The sequence below is a fragment of the Gavia stellata genome, chromosome 2 (genome assembly GCF_030936135.1).
Source record: "Gavia stellata isolate bGavSte3 chromosome 2, bGavSte3.hap2, whole genome shotgun sequence".
Lineage (NCBI taxonomy): Eukaryota > Metazoa > Chordata > Aves > Gaviiformes > Gaviidae > Gavia > Gavia stellata.
The window spans coordinates 25,738,736-25,757,057 of record NC_082595.1 but is presented as its reverse complement, the minus strand read 5'-3'; the positions used below and the strand labels follow the sequence as shown (position 1 = coordinate 25,757,057).

The window sequence follows — 18,322 nt, the reverse complement described above, 5'->3', positions numbered from 1 at the left end:
ATTAGTGACACTTTCACCTCTATCTTTTCCGGCCCGCCATCCATTCTCTTTCATTGTTTCCTTCCTGTCAAAACCCAGGAGGGCTAAAAGTGGCCATCATACCAGCTAAGCCCAGCTGCTACACCCCCCTGCTAAAGAGGAGGCTGCTAATGTTCTCTCTTCAGCCCATTAGACATCAGCTATTAGAAGCCCAGGATTAGTCCTATGTGCTCTCTTTTTTTAACCTGTTGGGCCAGCTGTGGAAGTAAAGATATATTCTAATAGTCGGTGATGACATCTGAAACAAAGGGGAAGCTAGTGTTCTTCTGTAAACTTTTAATTAAACCCTATTTATAATTGTTGTTATGGCATGCGAAGATTGTTATCTTACTGAAGATGATGTACTATAGGCACTTCTTTAAAAGTATGTGGAAAAATTAAGAGTGCCTTTAGTGAAAGCGAATTTAGAGGTTACCCAATACACATTTTAAAAAAAAAAAAAAATTAAGTGATAGAAAACCACCTGGGTCAAGGGTTTCATGGTGAAATGTGGACATTTTCTTCTTAGGTGTCCGATTCCAAACTGTGCAGGGGATATTGGTCTCCAGTTATCATCTGTTAACATAAGGTGGATGAGTTTGTTCTGCCTGTAGTGTGGGCAAGTGTTTACCTTACTAAGCTAGAAGTGGTATAGATTGAATTCCTTCTTTGCCTGAACAAATGACAGTCTTGGCCTTTTATGTGGCAACAGAATTTTGACAGAGATTTCAGAGGGTGGGAAACTTGTTTTAATGTGCCCTAAACTGTCTCCTTGTGTCCTATTAGAAGTTAGGACTTCCAGTGTGACAGAGTTGAGGAGGCGCATTCACTGTCCTTAGTTCCTACTCGCTGTTACGGCTGCTTTTTCTTTTTTTTTTTTTGGAGGGGTGGGGTGGTTCTCTTCTGCTTTGCTGCTTTCATTAACATGAGAAAGGTGGATCATAGTGCTTTGCTTTTGAAGGTAGAAGGGAAAATGGAGTTCAGTTAAAGGACGGGTAGTATAGATGTTCCTCTTTAAATTTTGGGAGCATACGGAGACTTCTCTCAGATGCTCGTCACTCAAGGTTGTCTCAAGGTCCTGATTTATGGCTCAAGATCCTAAGTAACTAGCCATTTAGGACACTAGTGAAACTTCGGGGGATAATTTGCTATTTGTCTGCATTTATAAATTTATAGACTTACTTAGTTACCTCAAAATTTACTGTGCGAATTTGTCGATGCTGCAAACCATAATGAAGATGCAGGTTCCTCATAGGAGAACTAATTTTACTACTGGTTTAAATGTCCTAGTTGTCTACAAAGCTGATTCAAGATATGAAGAGGTGGTGAATATAAATTTTGCTGCCTTAATGAAAAAGGCCACATCACTTCTGCTATGAAAAGCGAAGACAGAAAAGTAGCAGATTGAGGTGAAAAGCAGAGGGGACCTGTGCTGCTGTCTCTGCAAGAGGGGTGGGCAGTGGCAGCAGCTGGGGCAGTTGTGGCTGCAGAAACAAGCTCACCGTGAGCACCAGCCGTACACCTTAATTCTTTGCATGGCAGCAAGTCTGGCTTTCCAAGACCCTCACACAGGCAAAGCAAGCCTGGTCATTGATTTATATATAGCAGGAGGTTGCCTTAGGCAGTGCCTGCTCCACCTGTGTCAGGAACTAGCTGTGATCACTGGAGTTTGTATTTAAGGTTGTGTGATGCTTCTTGTTATAAGACACCGCTGAAGTTCTTTCTGATCTCATTAGGCTTGCCAAAAATTGTGGTTTAGGCTGAAACTGTTCAGCAGGGTTGTGGTGGGTAATTGCCTCGGGAAGAGATCAGTGAGGCCAACCAGGGGAACAGCAGCGGAGGTGGGAGCCAGGGTGGGAAGGAGTTGCACAGACAACCTTTGCTCTGGCATTTCCTAACTAACTCTTGACTATTGGAATACACAAATTGAAATCCTTTAACGTGTTGTAGTACAACTATCATCTGTTGAGTACCACAATTTAAACACTTCACATCACTCTTAGTACATGATAGCAAATCTGTAGGATGTCCTGAAAAAAAAGATAATGGGGGTAGAAGTTTGCTGATGGAAAGTTTGCTGGGTTTTGCTTTCGTTTCTAATTGGCTTGCTCCCTTTTTTTGTAACCACCTTGTTTTTAAACCTGCATTTGCTTTTAAAATTGATAGTGTGTTAAAAACATTTGAGATTCACAAATGGCCGATTACCAGATCTGGCGCTGCCTTTGTGTTGGGGCAGAGTCCCCTTCAGCTGCATCTCCGCAGCATCGCGGGGGTCTGCGGCATTGCCCCCATTTTCCACCTTGCAACCAGAAGCAGCCTCTGATCGCTGTGTCCACCTGCAGGCAAACGAGCGATGCGAGAGTGACATTAGACCCCATAGCTTGGCGCCGGTATCTCACCCTGGCAAGGGAGATGTTTTTTGAAGGCAGTTTGCTGCACAGTGACATATTCTCCTGACTTTGGGTCTTGGTAGTTTTGGGGGGCGGCAGGAGCTGTGCCCCGGCACCCCCTCGCCCACGGAGCCGTGGCCCCGGTGCTGGTGGCCTCGCCGCGGGGTGCCCGGCGGCAGCAGCACCCAGGCCGGCGGCCGCTGGCGCTGCTCGGCGCGATGGGCTGCCTGCCCCCCGTTACCGTGGCAGCGGGCAGATGGGGGGCTTCAGCGGGGTCAGCGGGGAAGCGGCCGCAGCAGCACGCCGGGCGAGCCGCTCAATAACAGCCCTTCAGCTCTGACAGCTCTGCTCTGGCGGGCCAGAAGTAGTTATCAGATTACTTGTATTAAAACCTAATTAAGATGTGTGCCAGTAAATGCAGCGTGGTTATTGGATTTGGTGATTTAGCTGCTGCAGGTTGCTGCAATCCAGTCACACCATTTCAGCAAATTCAGCTCCGTGGCGCAGAGTGAAAACGTTTTACATCAGTAACCTGACTGCACTGAAAGAGTAAATAACCATTTAATGCCTCTGCTGTGTCAAGGACTGATGCCCGCTGCAGGGTGAATGGACACTGCCCACAGATCCTTGCATATTAATTTCTTTCAAATCAACTTGAAAACCTAGAGGAGGGCTGACAGGTTGTATCAGCTTTTCCCTTCACTGCAGATTGCCTGCGGATTAACGGACCTGTGAGTCCCCCAGGGTAGGGAGTTTGCAGCGAGAGTCTTGTGGGTGCCCCTGGTTTAGCAATGTGTCTTTATAGAAAAGAGGGAAGCTTTTGTTTTTGTCTGTAGGCTGCAGACAAGGGGACAATCCAAATGTAACACGATGGGTACTAGTCTAGTTTTGTGGTGTTGGATGCAATGGAAGTTCATTCTGCTGGGTGGAATTCATCTTGGTGCCCAAGCTCTGCTTTGTGTTTGTTGTTTCACCTAGTTTCTGCAGGGTCTTGCAGTGGTTGTCTACCCGGAGCTGTCGAAACGTAACAAAAACTTTCTATCCCTTTCCATTTCATTTCTGGACAGGCTATGTTATAGCCTAGTCTCAGATCCAAATTTTACTGCTATATGGAGTGAGAGATGTAGTCTTCTGCAGGTTGTAGCTGCACAAGGTAGCAAGGTAGCTTGGAGCTGTTCTAACATAAAGCTGCATATGAGCTCCAAGTACTGAGAATCAGAGCAAAACGTTTACCTTGAAGCATTTATTACAGCTTCAGTCTTGTTCTCCTCCTGTGGGACCACTTGTCTCACGAAGCTGCCTCTTTCCTGCCTCCATATAGAAATAGGCATTTTGGTTTAGGGTGGATACTGGAAAATTATTTGAAGGGTGGTATTATTACTAAATGGGCGCTTACTCCTTAGTGCCAGATTGTCCTGTAAGTAGTCCAAATGTAATGTGGTTCAAGAGCTACATGTCTTCACCTTGTGCCTTGAAGTAACATGACAGAGCGTGGAGTCAGTTCCTGCCCTTCAGCACTCCCAGGGCAAGGAGGAGCAGCCGCCCGACATCCCAACTGGACAGCTCTTGCCACTGTGGTGGAAAAATTACCTCATTTGGAATGGAGGGTGAGGATACGGTGGTCACTCAGATGCTCAGGACGCAGTACACGTTTGCGTGGTAGGTGGTGTTGCCAAAGTGAACGTGGTGACCGTGCAACCTCACTCACTCGTATTAGCAAAATGTGCAGAAGGTTCTGTCACCCAGTTGTAAAAATGATGGCAGGCATCGATGTGCAGTTGTAACATATGGGAAGTACAGTGAATGTGGGTGGAGCTGTTCATTTCTCATCTTGAATCATTTACGAGATCAGCAGGCAGGCCAGATATAATGCATATGGGAATGTGTGGCTGTGCTGCACATGTCACACGTAATAGCAGATACTGTGAGAGGGCCCAGAGCCTGTCCTCGGGAGCTAAATGCACCGGAGCAGGCTGGTAGTCCCAGCGTGCGGACCAAGGGCCAGCTTGGCAGCAGTTTCGGGAGAGCAGACTGGTAGACAGAATTTGGGAATTCACAGACTGAGATCTGACTGACTAGAACTACTCTCTCTTTGTCCATCATGAAAGGAACCTTATTAATCCTGTACTCAAGCACTGGCGATAGATACAGATGATAAAAAGTAAACTTGTGGCCTGCTAGTCAAGCCCAGCTCAGTGCCTGTGTTATCTTCCGCCCTCTGGTCAAGGGGACAGTCTAAATGTAACACGGTGGGTGGTGAAGTTACAAAACAGAAAAGCATAATGGAGTAGTATTGCCATAATTAAGGACTCTTCTATTTACAGTAGTTTATCTGAGTCACCCTTTGCATGATCTGAGGATATAGACCTTTACAATAGAGCGCGCTAAGGCTTGTATCCAGCATCAGTTTTGAAATTTGCACGGGCTGCCTGTGAGTATCTAGTAGAAAGTGTTCTTTTGATGTAAAATTCACATGAACTGGAAATGACGTCTCCTTGGGTGCCAGAACTGGATGGAGGAAGTTCCTCACGCTGAAGTGGTGGCTCTTCAGCTGGAGCCTTCTCCCCACGAGAGGAGAGGCACGCTGGGGAAGGGCCTCCCTCCCCTCGGGGCTGCGTCAGCAGCATTTGCTCTTGCAGCCAGAACAGCCCTAGTGCCGCCATGGGCAGTGCTCGCTGTGTCGCTGCAGAGATGGGGATCGAGGGGCTTATGTACTTACCCGTGTCTTTAGCTGCCAGTAGTAATAATTTTGTGCTGGAGGGCCTCTCAAAGACCGTATGATTGTTCTGAAAACAGACTGAAACACTAGTAGATTAGGTGAACTATTAACTGAACGTAGAAGTCGGCAGAAACTTAAATTCTAAGGGCCTGAATCTAGACTGTAGTTGGTAGTTACTGAGTCGGGCTCTCATTCATGAGGAGGATTTCATAGCCTCAAGGCTTTAAATATGTAGGGCAGCACTGGAGTTCTTCCCTTGGCTGTCTGAAGACAGCACTTGCCAGTTACACCTCCCTACCAGTACTGCTATAAAGTAATATGTACTCTAGAAATAAAGGACTGAAAGATGTCTTTATTGCAAATCAAGTGCAGTAAGGTCACATATCCTCCTCAAGTTAAAGGAAATCAATGGCAAAGTAGCGAGCAGAACTCAGCTCTCCAGTCTGAACATACGACGTTGCCTCCAGCAACCACCACTGTTGTTCTTGCACTCCCTGGTAGCAAGATGCTCGTGGAAAAGCTACTGTCTATAAAAACAAAACAAAGAACAGTACAAGGGTCTGGTTTTGTTTGTGTGTGGGAGTTTTGCTTTGTTTTTTGAAGTTCCACACCCCTGAAATCACCTTCAGTAAAGAAATGAAGCATAAACAGCTCCTGTACCAACATGGTATAGTTTGGAAGGTATAGGGAGTGTGAAATTAGACACACAGTGTATAAGTGTGTATTTAGTAGAATATCCTGTGCTATCAAAGTGGTGGTTTTGTTTGCTTCATTGGATGTTTACAACCAGCTGTCGCTGTTTGCAGCTAGCTGCGTTCAGTTTTGTTCTGATCCCCAGGAGATGGTCCTGCAGCTCCTCAAATCCCTTTTGCGAGGAAACGTTAGCAGAGGAACAGGACACTATGAAATATGGACGTTCACAGTGATTGCTACATGATCGTTGCAGCTGGATTTCAAAGAAGTTGGCTGGCAGATACAGATCAGTAAATACTGGTTTTGACATAGATTTTGGCAATTTTGTTTCAGCTAGATTTTCCTAGCTTTTTATCAAGAAATTTGGGGGTGTTTACTAATGCAGTTACTTGAACAATCCTGATTAAGAATGTGAATATTCAGAGTGATTAGCTTAGCTGAGTTATGACAGCTGTACAAGTCAAAACTACTACATGGAGCTGAAAGTAGCAAGATTCAGAAAATCACATGCCTTATTGTAAGCATAGAACTAATTCCATTAAAAACACAGCCCGTAGCAGAGATACAACCTCAAAACCTTGTTCAGCTGAAGCTGTATTTCAATGTGTTGAGCAAGAAATAAGTTTACAAAAGCAAGTGCGAAGTTTAGATCCAGAATTAACTTTGACAAAAACAGTCAGTTCATGCTCCCTAAGTGCATAGTGTTTAAATGTGCAGGTTTTTCTTTAGAGTACTGTTATTTAAAGACAAGAAGCTTCTCAGATATCCGAAAGGACTTCTAATTAAAGAATGAAATGCATTTAATGTACAAACACAATTTCCAGCTTATTTGCATTTACGACCCTTGCTACAGGTCCCAAGCAGACTTCTTAAATTTTTCATGGCAGGAGTAATAAACAGTCACTGGGGACATAACAAGCCACACCAGGTTCTGTGATTAAAGAAGTAAAGGTGCGGTTGCCCTGCCTACAGCAGGGTTGTCCCAACTCGGGCACTTGTTTTTCAACTGTAAGCAAAAAGCCTCTGTGTGTTCCTTCTGGTACCCACCAGCTTGTTCCCTCTGTATTGCAGCCCCTGATGAGGAGGACCTTTGGAGTGATGGGCTCTTTACATCCTTCCCCAGGAATCCCTATTAAAGTATCTATGCTGACGTGCTTAATTAACACTAAGCTTACTTGAAATAAATGTTGTATTCTGTAATGTGTTTTGGGCATTGACCAGGTTGCAAAGAGCAGTGGACAGAAAACAAAAGTTTTTGTCACTTTAGGTCCAGTTTGTCAGGGGGTGGGATGTTTGGATTTATGATCTGGGCTAGAGTGTGTGTTTCAGGAAGACGGTTACTGAAGCAGCTACAGAGTGTGCCACTTGCTTAGCTACAGCTATCAGGATGCAGTCCTGCGGTCTTTACTGATGTCACTTAATGGCAAAGCAAATTCACTGTACTGTCATGTGCTCATTTGAAGTGTAAAGATAAAATGCCCATCCTAGGAGTAATACTTTAGTCTCAGCCCAACCACCAGTCTGAGCTCTGTCATCTGGGAGCTGCACCCGCCAATGCAAACATCAAAGCTTCTGCCATGAACTCCAACTTCAGATGCTCTGCAACCCTTTTATCTATTTTTTCCAGGTTACAGCAGCTTGACAAGCACTGCCAGGCCACTGCCCAGCAGTTAGTGGAGTTGCTCAACAAACAGAATCAGCTCTTCAAAGAGAAGCAGCTGCTTACAGAAGAGGTGCAACTTCTGCGAATACAGGTACTGTGCCGAAAGAAAAGAAAGTCTGAGGGGAATATTCGGCAGCTTTAGCAGAGAAATCTGCCAGCAATCTCATGTCAGCTGTTGGGGTTTATTGCTGTTGTTGTTTTAAATAAGCCATTACCTTATGAAAAAAATAAAAATCCGTGCAATTGGAGAGAGGCTGGTAGCTGGACCTGAGTCCCACTTAAACCTAAACTAAATGAAGAAAGTGTTTTGAGGTGACAATGAGACAGAAGTTATTCCTGGTGACAGTTCCTATCTTATCAGAAGATTTTGTATTCCTTTTTCAGAGAAGAGGGAAATACGTTCTTTAACAGCATTAACATTTAAACAGTAGCTTGATGTTGATAGTTTGAGTTTTTTGCTGACATTTGTCAGACTTACATCCCCCTACCACCTTGTGGTTTCCCCCTGCCCCTTATTTTTAAAAGTCATTTATCTTTCCTGCTGCTCCATGACCACTCACCCAAGTGTGAAATGGAGAATGTGGTATCAACCTGCCTGAGCCCTAACCACTGCGCTGCATCTCTAGCAGGACTGACTCTCGCTTCCAGTGGTCTCTAGGAAGCTGTGGCTTCTCACGGGCTGTTGTTGCTTTTGTTTTGGCCTCTGTTCTTCAGGCAGTCAGTGCTTTGGAAATAAGGGAGAGGACTGCGTGGGGTTTTTTTTTTCCTTGTCTTTCATTTACTTGTTTCAAAAAAAGAAGAACTAACAAGCACAGAATGAGGTTTTCAGTAAAACTATCAAATAATCAAACCCTTGTTTTGTGACTAAAAGTAAATGAACTATTTCAACCACAGAATGATGTTTTCTAACTTGCACACTAGTGAGTTTGGCCAGGATAACTGGAGTTCTGTTAACAAGATTACAAAAGACATTCAGTCCAGTAGCACACCTAGCAGTAAACAGGACATGAATCATCTTAGAACTTTCAAATAGTTAAATCATACTATTTTTCATAGGCTTTTTAGCTGTAGAATTTAATAAATGTTTAACTCAGAAGAATAAAATCCATACTTTGTTCTGCCTTTAATCGTGTTGGTGAGTTTGGTTTTACAGGATTTCCTGTTGTAGTAGACAAACTTGGTAGCTCAAGATAGCGTAAGGTTATCAGCATGTAGTAACTACTGGCAAATTTCAGAGCAATCATAGTGCTCTCTCTATAAGATAGTTTAAGAAGGTTCAGAAAAGAAAATTAAAATTTCTGTTTCAAGGGAAGCACTCTTGGTAATGTGAACAGCCTTTACGTGGTCCACAGGGATTTTGTTATTTATAATCTATTTTATCTGGAAGTGAGCGTGCTTTTATGAAGTTGGGCGGAAGTACAAAACCCATACAAAAGAGGAAAAAATCATTCGGATATTATACTGCTAGCAAGACTTGACGGGCAAAAGCTTCCTTCTTTATGTTCATTACAAGTTAATTGCGCTCCAGAGGATACTTTTTAACTTGAGAACACTCAGAAGAGAAGAATGATATAAAAAAAATATTACAAAATGACTCCTAAAAATCTACTTGCAGCTATTTAAAGCAACAGTGGTTCTTTGGGAATTGGAATTCAGCCCAAAAGAGCTGCCTGGAGTATCAGACAATTGTTTTAAGAAAACTAAAGAACAGCTCACCATAAGTGGGAGATTTTAACTACAGAAAGATGTATGTAGTTGGTGTAGAAATATATAGAGAAAAAATCAGGTGCAGAATTGGTGTTGATGAAAGTTGAAAGTGACACCATATTCCACATTTTACTGTACTGTTCAACAGATCTCCTTTATAATAAATTTTTTTTCTTGAGGGGGGGAGAAACCAATCATACCTAATCTTTTAAAAATTATGTAAAATACACTAACCTAAATGTGCTTTTGTACCTCAGAACATAAACCACTAGTAACTGCAGTTGTGTATTTCAGGGAAAAAAACGGGATGCAGATCTCAAACAGGACACAGATGGAATCAAGTAAAAACCTGGATGGATAAAGAGAAATGAGCAGAAGTAGGTATTTTTTCTATGTCCTATATATAGAGAGAGGGGAGGGAGAGGAAAGGAGGACTAAAACTATTTGCAGATGTGGGTTGAATCTGGCAAACACTTCAAGACAAAAGGGAGAAGGAAGAGTTTGAAACAATTTTGGGTTTGAAATTGTTGGAGGTTTTTGCTTGTTGTTTTTTTAAGCACTTAAGAATTTACGACGAGCACTCCACTGCAGAGACAGGTTTGCCTTACAGAATTAAAAAAAAAAAAGAATCTTAAAGATTTAAATTGGAGGGAAAGGTGGGAACTTCTAGAAGAACTAAGATTTTACCATAGGTACTTTTTGGTCTGGATAATCACTGGGTGTTGTCTTTTGATTTGGAATTGGTTAGTTTTGTCACTTCCAGTAGTATTTTCCTTCTGAGAAAGCAGAATCCTCTGTTTCTTCAGAAAGGCTACAATTTGTTTTGTAATAAATCATAAAACTTAATGTCATGTTGAAAGAAACATTGTCTAAATAATGGTATCTGGAGCAGTGCTGTTGGAATTACAGCACTGCTACATAGTTATAGCTGTTCCTATCGCCTTGTAAGAGTTACTTAACTGTAATTTAAAAGTCCCAGATTTTTAAATTGCATCATTTATTTTAATCTAGCTGATCTAGAGGACAAATACCAAACCACTGACTATAACCTTCATTCATAGGATTTGTTTTCAAAACTCAAGTTACTTCCACTGCAATTTTTATTTCTAGTGTTTGCTGTATGGGAGGGAAAGAAGAAAGAAAGAAAGAGGGAAAAAAAAAAGATGTCTTTAAATCCTGTTACATTCTGGTGTGTTGAGAGTCTATTTTTCATGGAAAACTCATTTGACATTGTAAGGAAAATTCTGAGGTTTAAAGTGAATGAAAAAAATTCATCATAAAAGAAATGCCTGATGGCTGCTGTGTGCTGAATTCCCTTACAGGCAACATAAGTTAAAAGGCTTTTAGCGTCCTTGTTGAAGGAGTAACCAAGACAAGTACTACAGTTTTCCAAAACATCTGATTCTCAGCAGTGAATTACATGCTTTTAAAATAATAATGTTAAATCTCCTACTACTGAAAGCAGCTCAGTATTATTTCAGAATAACCACCTGCCTACAACATGATGAAGATGCTCACACTGTAATTTTCATAGAGCTAAAAAGGACCAGTATGATAATGTGGCCTGACCTTACAGCATGGGCTGTGTATCAGGCCATTACACTAATGTTTAATAGGTGGTACTAATATTTAATAACGGTACAGCATAACATATTCAGGTCCACATGAAGGTTGTCAAAAGTTTTATTATGGGATTTGCACCTCTTGTTTTGAAAGTTTTCAAAAGATTCAGGTTTTGAGTTTCTACCTTTGAAAGTCTTACACTGCATCTTGCTCCAAGTCAGGAGGATAAGAGATATTTAGCTCACCTCCGATATAGGTACTAAATACAAATGTGCATAGCATAGCAAACAAACATCTAAACTGAGATTACTAGAAACCTCAGTGCTGCCCACCCAGTATGTTTCTGAAAGCTGGGATGCTCCTCACTTGCAGGATCTGCCTTGGTGTCCATCAGTTTGACAGAAATAAGTATTTGTCGCTATTGATGATCCCCTCACAGCCCCCGGCTGTCGGAAGGGGTTGCTGGCCAGCTGAGCCAGTGAGAGCTTAGACTGACAGGATTTGGACCTTGGGGATGACCTCTAGCTAGGGCTGTCATATGCTGCTGCTCTGCCTTCCCCCTGAAGATCTCCTCCTGCAAGCCAGCCCCTCCCTGGCAGGAGCCCACATTCTCCCTGTGCTCTCCGTATGGCCAAGCCACTAAAACGATCTCCTCCCTCATTACAGATGTCTTTTTCACAATGAGCATGTCTGTGAACAGACCACCTTTCTTCTAAACCGAGGTTAAAATATACTCACCCATGACTATATTCCCATCCTCACCCCTCTAGTCACTCAGTGGGAGGTACTGTCAGAATTCCAGCTGTGCCTGAGCAGTGGTTTTCTTTGTTTTCTTACATCAGCATGAATTTTCAGTGACATCCCAGCAGCGAATGCAGTGCTTGACGTACTCCCACATGCCCCATTTGCTTGTTTTTCCATTATATGTTACAGAAGGGGAGCTTTATGTCCAGAAAACAAGTAGCTGGTCCATCTCTGATGTCAGAAGCGATTCAGGCTGATCCTGAAGACTGCTTAGGTTATTGAGGGGTGAGCTTTTTTTTTTAGTGTAGTCTAAATGCACAAAAATAGTGCTTCTGCCAGGTGTTTGTAACAGCCAGTGACATTCCACAGCTAGGGGTTGGTTATTGTTTTTTGTTTGTTTGGGGGTTTTTTTAAGCAGGTGAAAGGAAAGTCTTCATTACTCCTTGGATGGCATTTAGTCAGAGACAATGAGAATTACACTACAACAGGAGTGGATAGAGGTAGACCTCTGTTTGATGTGCAACTGCCCTGACAGATTTTGTGAATCTGCAGCTGTAGGAGACCCATACCTCCTGTGTGGTGTCTGGCCAGTGGGCAAAGCTGGGGAGCAGCTCAGGAGCTAAGCTTGGCCCTCCTGAGAGCTCCACCTTGGGTTTTGCAGCTGGGCAAATGAGGATTGAGGCACCTAAGGCACCCGAATGCTTTCTAACTGGAGAAGCTAAGTGGCTCCTCTCCTCTCAGATCAGATGTCCATGGTTCTGCTCCTATAAAAACTTCCAACCTGTACACCTAAGAATACCCAACCACCCAGTTAAAACAGATGCCACTGAGGGGAAGGGGCATTGGGAGGAACCTGAGCAATTTGTGCTGCAGAGGCCTGCTCACTGACTATCAAAGTACTGTTGGGGGGAGGAGAAACAGGGAAGGCCCCTGCCCTTGACTATCCAGTAATCAAATCATTTGCCAACTACCTGGACAGTAGAAGCAACAGAACTGTGTCCACATCTCACAAAAGGCAACTGTGTGGCAGAGGAATGGGCTGGCTGGCGATGTCGTAAGCCCCCCACAACAGCAACAATTGCCAGGAGACTTCTTCAAGCGCTGAGTGTTTGGGCGGTTCTTTGCGGTTTTAATCTCTGCCTGTACTCGAATGCTGGCTGTATTCAGAGGGTTACTGCAGCATGGCATAGGTTTCCCCTGACTGCCACTAACCAGTCACTGACACAGAATTCAAGCCTCAAGGCTTTCTGTGGCTGTAGTTCATTTTTCCTTGCACTGGTTGCAGACACAGCTGTAGCAGTTGGTGTTGGTACATGTATTTTGGGGAAAAAAAGTACCATGTTACTGTTTTTAATTAATTCTTTAATGAATTAAATAAATTCTCCTTTTTTAACTCAGCCCTAATTGCCTTATCTACTAAAGGAAAAAAAAAAGCAAACCCCTTTAGTCCTCTAATACAAAACCAGCCAAAGTAGAAGTTTATTTTTATTTCTGAGGTCATTTACATCTCTTAAATTCAAATTTTAGAACTCCAGTGGCTCAATTCCGGGTAGCTCCCCCAGCTCTCTCACTCTTAATAGAGTCCTGAAGTGCTACCGAGGAAGCACAAACAATAGCTATGAAAGAGCTTCAAAACTGCGAATGAGCCTTCCCACCAGAGATTTCCTACCAGCGCCCAGGCAGCAGCTTCCCGTTTTGCTGCAGCTGCCCACCCCATACACTCGCTGTACAATTCACAGTAAACACTCTCTGGCACAAACCTGCTGCCTCCTTCCTGGAAAGGAGAAGGCAGGATCTTAGACGTGCCCCAAAACAAGAGCTCAGTTATTTACCGCTAAACACAAACCATGTCTAAAGCTCATGGAGATCCTGTTTTTCAGAAATCAAATAGCTCTTGTTCTTGCTACCTGTAAGACTTCTGATCTTAGAAAGAGGCGAGGACAGCAGGCCTGTAGGAAGCGCAGGCTTTGAAACAGCGCTTGTTTACACTGCATTACCACAGTCTTAACCATTTCTGTATTTCTCTTCTAAGAACTTGCCCGCAGGCTGAAGTGACACAAATGAGAAACACAAGCAACATGATAGAGACTACTTACTTACACGCCCGTCTCTTTCTTTTATCTCTCAGGTTTGCTCTGCACCCGGCTGAAACTTGGGCTTGTCTGAGGCTCACCCAAAGACACCTCTGCAGAAAACAGGCACACTTGCTGGCTAATTTCAACTGGTTTCTCTTCGTTTTTAACTACAGAATCATAAATACTTTGAAGTGTTACCAGCCTACCAAACTTCCTAGGAAGACAGCTGAGACTCTTCAGAAAAGACTAAGCTTACAAGCCAGTTTTAACAGCTATTATGTAGTGTGGACTTAATTCATAATTTGTACAACTTTTTATAAAATGTTTTTATCTATTTTGGTAACTGAACATAGATGTCTTATTTACAGACTGAAATACCAATAAACTTAATTGGATTCTTATTTTCCTCGTTCTGTCCTGAATTCAAGGGAAAGCGTGTGCATGGGGAGGAGGGAGAAGGGGACTGTGTATAAGTCCTGCACAAGTATACTGCGCTCCTGTTTAGAAACTCATTACCAGAACCTACCTGGGAACTTTATTTTTCCAAGGTATTTGTCACTTTTATAGAAAAGTGAGAGTCCCAGCAACTACTTATCCATCAGAAAAGCGTAAGAATGATTGAGGAAATATTCCATATAATGTGGAAGAATTTCCATGGGGCAGGTTTCCCTTCAAAACCTTCACTGGATAAAGAGAAAGGAACCCTTAGTTAGTACAGATCAGCCTTTAAGTGAGGCTAGACTTTCCACCAGCAAATATTTAGCAGTCTCAGGAATGGGCACCAGCTGAACTTGGCTTCAAATTATTGAACTCAAAACATTTGGAGGATATATTTGGAGGGCTTTTTTCTGGTTAACTGCGCACTTGTGTTTTTAAAAGTTACTTTCCAAATACCACACTGTATCAGAAAGACTTTATCTGAATCTTTGCTAACTAGCAGTAGGATAAACTAAGTATATACATAAGACAAAAGTTTCTACATCTGTTTTCTTCAGTGTAGTTGCAGAATTGCACTAGTAGAGGGGAAAAAAAAAAGCACAAACAGTTGCTCGTTAATAAAGCTACCTCAGCCAGCATGAACACATAAAATATAACAAAAACAGGAGTAACAACACATGCACTAAGTTACCGTTTGCTGGATTCAATCTTTCCTTCCCTTGTATTTTAAGAATTATTAGTGGTACAGCCCTAACATCGAAGTGGTTTTTCCTCCCTATTTCACTTTCCTGCCATATTAAACTGCCGAACACATCTGATCGCCTCCCTGAACTGCTTCACCGATATGACAATAAACATTCTTAAAATGGCCTTGGGTCTTCAGGGACAAGAGAGCCTGATGAAGAAAAGTCCTCTCTAGTCGAACTCTGGGTTTTTCACAGTAATCAGGCTGACAGTTTTTTAAGTGTCACTACTTTATAGATGGTTACACAGGTGAGAATATACATCTATAAATGTAGGAATATGCAAACTTTTTTTTAATTTATTTTTTATTATTCCACTGCATAAATCTGTGTTTAAATAGGAGAAAGTGCCTATAGCCTATGCGCACAAAGCAACTCGGGCACCTAGTCCCAACACTTAGGCTTCACTGAGATCCTGGAGCTGCCATGCCCTGGCTCAAGGCACAGCTGGACCCTCAACACTTCTGGATCTGCCTCACCTACCAGGTGGCTTCTGGCAGCTGCGTGCAGAGCGCCTCTGCCAGCCACCCACATGCACGTACGTGTTTGATTTCAACAACACATCCTGGGCTGCGAGTATATACAGCTGGAAGGAGGTTTTCGTACTTATCCCAGGCGTAGGCTAAATTCATTATGTTGCTGGGAGTCTAGAAGGAATCAATTTCCCTGCAGCAGCTACTCTACTTTGTAGCAATTAATTAGTCATTAAGCACAGACAGCACCAGGTCCACCTGTCTCATGTTCCCCCCCTGCCCCTGCTTCTACATAGGCAGAAAATGCTTATTTTTACAAAGTTTACAAGGGTCAGACCAGGTTATCGAATGCAGGAAATCCCACGTCCGCAGCTAGAGCGTGATCCCGTGACAGGGGATGCAGCCTGACCAGACAGTCCTGCCACTGCCGAGCCCTGGTCACTCATCTCCTAATATCACCCAACTAACGGCTGGCCAGCTGGCTGGCTCATGCTCTTCCCTACTACAAGGTGGGGGAGAAAATAAAGAAGGGGGGGGAAAAAAAAGGAAAAAACCTGAGACCTGAATGAAGCACCGCTATTCCAGGGAAACATTCACCTCTGAGAACTCAGCTAAAACCCAGATGACCGACTGCTTTAGGGACACTCAGCCCTCACGACCAGCTGATTCAAACAGCCCTGGACCAGCTTCCGGGCTTCAAAGAGTCCCACTCGGAGGTGCCCTGCAAATCCCACCTTCCCATGTTTTCTTCTTACCCCAAAACATTACCTAGCTACAGGATGTGAGGCTATGAATTTCATTAGATGACAAATCACTTAAATCATGGGTGTTCTGACAGGAAGGTAGCCCTGGGTAATCATTACTTGAAAAGCGTAACCCAAATTTGCAAGTGACGTACACCTTGTACAATTAACATGAACTGCCTGTATGGAAATAGCCTCGGCCCAATGCACAGATACATCTTGCTTAGTCATAAAAACTTTTTTTTTGACAATACTGTAACTTAATAATTCACAAGCTGAAAGTGATCACCCAGTATTTGAAATACGTCACAGCGAGTTACAGTTATCACTAGGACTTCACAGCAAATAAAACTTGTAACTAAACATGCACAGATCATTATATACACAGTGATAAAAAAATAACGATGTACATTTTCTTGTAAGAAGAAATTAAGTAAATTCTTTGTGCATTTCAGGATTGAAACATCTAACCTATATAAAATTACTTTAAAATATGAAGTAAATATTTAACCCAAAACTTGAGAAATCTTTTGTAATCTGCAATACAGCCTTCTCATTTCAGGTTTTCTTTCTCTGACACAGAACAACTTAGGAATTTTATCCTCTAAGATATTTAATAGTAATGTGTAGATATAAAAAAATACGTCCTTTGTGGCAAGCTTGAACATATATATATATATGTATTTACAAACCTCCAGAACAAATTAGCATTAAAAAACACAGAAGTAGCAGATTGACATAGTGCTTTATTTAAGCTGTCTGTACGAAGGAAAATAATGTGCATCCCTATCATATATGTGTAAAAATACTAAGGATGTACAGTGTACAAAAACAGTTTCTTGTAGTTATTTCACATCCTTGTGGGTCATATACTTAAGGAAATAAACAGTTTAAGTATGACCAACAGTAATACGATTTCTTGGGTTCATAGTCGTGTCTGCTTAATATCCTTAACCATATGACTAGATCTTGCATGGATCTAATGAAAGAACTAGCAAGGTCAAGAAATGTCACAAACTCTAAAGCTACAGGGAGGTAATTCAATTACCAATTTAGAGGTTTTTATTTAAATAAATACTTTACATTTCATGCTTGCCTGTAATGCACTACCAGGAGCAAGATAAGGAAATTCTACTGTAGACAGTACAAACAGTAGCAGCAAAGTGTGTACATTGAGGTGTAATATATAGACCCTGCAGTTAGTAAGGAAAGACCTTACTTTTGTACTCTAGGAGAAGCACATGGCCCCTGCAAGAACAGTCAGCTTTAAGAAGCCGCAAGTAAAGGTGGAAAAAAACGTAAAACAATACTGGAATAAACGTTCTTTAAGCAACAGGAATGTACTGGAAGATGGATTAGTGTGGAAAGCGAAGCTGTGTGCAAAACTGCCAAAATCCAAACAGAAACGACCTATTTCCTCCGAGATGGCTGCAGTACAAGAGGGCATACTGTATGTCATGGAAGTCAGTACAAGCTGGAGTTAAAGTCTGAAACGTACTATGCTCGAAAGGCTCGCCCAGGTAACCAGCCACCACCTCCTGTCCAAATCCAACCACAACTGCGAAAAGCAAAAGAAGAGCTTCAAAAGTTTCTCTAGGCACCGCTCGCCCACTTGTCTTTCATCTGTTTCTAACACTGGAAAGAGAGAGAATCCCCCAACCCCGGGCAGCACGAAGTGGCCGCTGACTCTTTCTGTAGCATAAACTTGATCAATGACATTTCGGAAGGCAGACAATACAATGCAATCTGAAGTCTTAAAAGGTTTTAAAATAATTCACTGACAGATATTTACTGCAAACCACGTTCTAACTAGCTACGCGATGGTGAGCTAACCACAGGGTTTCTTCTGCACACAAGGAATGGCTGGCCAGAGGCACGGCGCCAGTTGGTCATTAGCTAGAGGTGCCCTGTGTCAAGAAACTTATTGCTATTACAAGCTGAAAACATAGGGGAAAACACACAGGCATATAACACAGGTTTTGAATCACCATAGTTTTAGTCTGTAAGTACGAGGCCTTTGCAGAGAACTAATTAATGCCCGCCTATTAAGTACTCGGTTATTTCAGTCACTCACTCACTGTGCCAGTGTAGACACCTCTACGCTACCGGTGCAGAACAGAACTGCAACGCATTTGCTGTGCTCCTCTCTCTCCGTAGAGGGATAATCTCTACACGTGTTTAGAGTTACCAGGTGACAGAATGAGATCCTACATAGTTAGAATATACATCATGATATATTTCTGACTGATTATCCATCCATTACTAAAGATAAAACACGAAACATGAAAAATTGTCTAAATTAGTCTGCGTCTTTAGCTGCCTTGCTAAAATGCCCGTCTACCCCTTGACCGTC

The 18,322-nt window shown here is 42.6% G+C and overlaps 1 protein-coding gene across 1 annotated transcript in view; it reads left to right on the top strand.

The window, feature by feature from the left end:
- SDCCAG8 (SHH signaling and ciliogenesis regulator SDCCAG8) overlaps window positions 1-9,554 on the top strand; it is a 114,259-nt gene extending 104,705 nt beyond the window's left edge. Inside the window, exons 17-18 of the mRNA XM_059835129.1 lie at window positions 7,448-7,574; window positions 9,485-9,554. Coding sequence (XP_059691112.1) covers window positions 7,448-7,574; window positions 9,485-9,535 — 178 coding nt within the window. The 3' untranslated portion in view covers window positions 9,536-9,554. The remainder of the gene's footprint in view (window positions 1-7,447; window positions 7,575-9,484) is intronic.
- The last annotated feature ends 8,768 nt before the right edge of the window (window positions 9,555-18,322 follow it).